Source organism: Punica granatum, chromosome 4 (assembly GCF_007655135.1).
Source record: "Punica granatum isolate Tunisia-2019 chromosome 4, ASM765513v2, whole genome shotgun sequence".
NCBI classification, from domain to species: Eukaryota; Viridiplantae; Streptophyta; class Magnoliopsida; order Myrtales; family Lythraceae; genus Punica; species Punica granatum.
The window spans coordinates 26,763,823-26,767,456 of record NC_045130.1 but is presented as its reverse complement, the minus strand read 5'-3'; the positions used below and the strand labels follow the sequence as shown (position 1 = coordinate 26,767,456).

The 3,634-nt window shown below is 38.7% G+C and overlaps 1 protein-coding gene across 1 annotated transcript; it reads right to left on the bottom strand.

Annotated features, from left to right (window-relative positions):
• Positions 1-275: 275 nt before the first annotated feature.
• LOC116205139 (plastid-lipid-associated protein, chloroplastic-like) lies at positions 276-2,854 on the bottom strand. The gene is made up of 3 exons (XM_031537635.1): positions 2,284-2,854; positions 1,322-1,517; positions 276-869 (listed from the first exon to the last, which is right to left on the bottom strand). The coding sequence occupies exons 1-3, from the start codon at positions 2,727-2,729 to the stop codon at positions 555-557; spliced, it is 957 nt and encodes a 318-aa protein (XP_031393495.1). The 5' UTR covers positions 2,730-2,854; the 3' UTR covers positions 276-554.
• Positions 2,855-3,634: the final 780 nt, after the last annotated feature.

Sequence of the window (3,634 nt, the reverse complement as noted above, 5' to 3'; positions counted from 1 at the left end):
TCTATTCACTATACAACAAAAGTCAACAATATAATTATTACTTTTTCCATTTTCTTTAATTTTTTTAACCATTCAATTTAATTTTTAACACTAAATTCTCTCGACTATTCATTACTTTTTCGTATTTTTTCTCATAATTCAACAACACAATCATTACAACTCAATTAAAATCAAAACTCAACTCTACTTAACTCTAAAACCAAACGCATCGTAAATTACGCTGCAGAGACTCCATGCGATCGATTTTTTTTCTTTTTTTGGTAAAAACAAACCCATAAAGAAAAACTTTCAGGTCATACAATTAGAAATTACATATAATATATGAACACCACCTTACACCAAACAGAACAGCCAAACTTCAATTGTCAATTCCTAAGAAAACACATATTTTGAGCTGTCACAGAACCATATAATACGGCAAGAATCTTCTTTTATTCATGTATGTATCTGTATATATATATATATATATATAACCCTATATATATAACCCGCACCATTCTCCCCGTCCATGTACTGACCATGCACAACGAAAGGGAATATTCCATCCAAGGGATTTATGGCAGCAAGAAGGAGCTGCCTTCCTTGAGAAGCACGAAGATACTTCCCCCATCGCCCCTTGAGATTCGAATATCCTCGTCAAGGTAAGTGGTCAGCAGCCACGACTCTGCATTGGTGCGAGCGAGGGAGAACTTAAGCGGCGGTTGGTTTGAGATCGTCTTCACCACTGAGGAAGCAGTGCCCTGAACAGAGGTGATCAGCCCCTTGAAGGGTGTGAGGTCGATTTTCTGTCCCAAAAACTCGACGTTCTCAGGCAACTCAATCGAGTCTGTCAGCTGGGGAGTCCCGATGATCCCCTCTTCAAACTTGATCTGGAATTAGAACAAAAACGAATGCAATGGAGAAATTATGGAACACTGTGGGATAAATATAATCTACCCGATATACGTATGGGGGTTTACGGTAGCACAATTGAAATTTGCAGTGGTGGTTAACTCAGGCCCATTTCAATGGAGAACCTAGCGTTCTGTTTCCAGTACTACCATAACCAGAAGCTAAATAATGCGAAATAATGAGAACCAATTTCTCCAAAAGCCTATCGCATGAAACTTATCAGATTCAATGCTCAAAGTTACAGGGAACCAAAAATAACTCGATAAGCTTGTTTTCTGTACTTGACAGATCTTTTCTTTTATAGTTAGTTGGCGTTTAAAACCTCTGCTGAAAGTCTCCATCAAAATTCAGCCCTCTAATCTATCAACATTTTTCAAATGTGACCTAAGTTGCAACATTATGTCAATGAAGAGAGTGGAATTGTGGATACCTGCACGCGCTTCGGGCTTCGGACTTCGAATTTGGCATTGGTGCTGAAGGAAGTAGTTGCCAAGGGGCCCGAGAACTGGACAGAGTTCTGGACAGTGAAGTTCTCTGAGTCAATGATCTGAGATATCTCTTCCACTTTTACCAGTGGCAGGGTGCCCCTGGCCAGCAAAGGGAACAATCCCACGAAAGAGGTGTACCTATGATCACGGTAAATTAATCTCAATATCACCATTGGCCTAATCTCAAGAAAAGCCTATTGTTTCACGATTTACTTGGAGGCATTTAATAAAAGATGAGAAACTATAATTACTTGGTTTGAAAGAAAACCAACACAGGTCAGAAACAACTGCAGTGGCGAAAAAATGACAGATCCATGTAACACCAGAGTTCGGGTTCTGAGTTCTTCAATTCAGTGTTCACGAGAAAAAATTGCAAGTGATTCATTATTGCTTATTCCCACTGCCTACAAAGTTGTATTTATCACAGAATCTGCATAGCTAGGTGCAATCGGTCTGCATCCTAGATGAATAACTGCCAAGTAAAATGACAAAAAGAAAAAAAAATCCTACCCAGAATTGTTTCTGTTTAGTGCACATACGAGACTCATCAACATGACCACACAACAGCTTGTTTAGTCAATAGAGATGTGAAATACATGCCAATGGTTGCTCTTCGTTTCGCTAGATGGCTCCACTACATTCCTAGGAGTCAGACAAGAAACTATTTTCATGTCCGACGAGCTCGAACTATGGCTGCTTCATATAATTATAGCACATCATGACTTCGAAATGTGATAATCGGAATCTCTTAGCATAAGCACTTTCAAAATTAGAATCGCACAACTCTGTTCCGCTGACAGACATCCGAGCATAAGCACAAAAATCACATCTTTTCGATTGCCAAGACAGAGGCCAATTTCCTGCGGTCAATCGAAAAACACAGAATTAGGGAGAGAACTCTTACGCGAGAATCCATTTCCCGTTGAGCAGAGTGAGGGCCTCGGTGGGGGCCGGGGTCGGGTTCTTGGCCTCGAGCTGGGTAATAAGCTCCACTATCTCGGCCCTCGTTTCGCTCGTCGCGCTCAGGCCAAGATTCGTCCCATAGAACGAGTCCACCAGAGCCTTCTTCAGGCTGGTAATCTCGGGCGCCTCCTTTGGCTCCTCGGCAACGGCCACGCCTCCAGCATCGACTTCCGGCGCCTCCTGCCCCTTCTCCGGACCCCACTCGTCCTCGTATTCCGAGGCCCGGACCACAAAGGCGGGTCGCACCTTGTTAGTATCTTTCCCCAAGGCTCGTACTGGGTGAGGGTTTAAGGGGAGGATTGCAGGCTTGGAGGTGAATTTGGGGTTTGATGCGGATGGGGGGACGACCTTGTAGGGGAGGTGGAGGAATTGGGAGATGGTGGACATGGCTGAGGAGCTTCGATTGCAGAGGAAAACGGTCGGCGTTTGCGAGAACTGATGGAGGAGAGCTCCGAAGAAACAAAATATGGCGTCTCTATTTCCGGGAAAATTTTCTCAGACTCGTTTCAGTAGTGGACGTGCTAACTCTTTATTTGATTTTGGGATAATTTTTTTTATTCTATTTTACTTTAATTTTACTTATTTTTAATTTAATAATATAATTATTTTTATTTTTATTTTTTATCTTCATCATTTAATCTAATTTTTAATACTAAATTCTCTAAACTGTCCATTATTTTTTCTACGATTTAACAACATAATCATTAGTTTCTCTCAACAATTCATTATTTTTTTCTCGTTTTTTCTCATAACAATCATTATATTTTTTTATTTAATTATTACAATTCAATTAAATATATATAGGTATATATATATACATAATTGCATTTCCAAACAAGACTAGTACTGTATAAGACAGTATTCAAATAAATCCTTTCTAATGAAAAGACAATTTTAACCTCCTACCTTGAGCTATTATTTATAATTATTACCATAAGAAAGATTTATGAATTTATTATACGAATTAGAAAAAAACTAAAATAAAAGGTAAATAAATCTTATCGGTAAGAATGGAATTAGAACCTTCTTATTACGTGTGTTATAAATATCAAAGAGGGAGGGAGTGAAGAAGAAAATTACTTTTTGTATGTTCGGATTAGAAACTCTTTGACAACTGGGGTACACAACTTATGCCAAACACGTCAACTAAATGAAGTAAAATTTGCGCACTTAAATTGGGATTACTGATTTTATATTTCATCTTATTTAAGTAGAGTTTGAAAGATATTTAAACAAATCAATGAAAAATATGTGTCAGAAATAATTCCGGATGAAAACTATCAAAAATAAAT

What these genes read in the sequence shown, in the direction of transcription:
- LOC116205139 (XM_031537635.1), bottom strand. Translation starts at nt 2,729, where the DNA reads ATGTCCACCATCTCCCAATTCCTCCACCTCCCCTACAAGGTCGTCCCC. An exon ending in AACGGGAAATGGATTCTCGC is followed by an intron (nt 1,518 to 2,283) that starts GTAAGAGTTCTC and finishes CCGTGATCATAG; the next exon opens with GTACACCTCTTTCGTGGGAT. An exon ending in GAAGCCCGAAGCGCGTGCAG is followed by an intron (nt 870 to 1,321) that starts GTATCCACAATT and finishes TTCTAATTCCAG; the next exon opens with ATCAAGTTTGAAGAGGGGAT.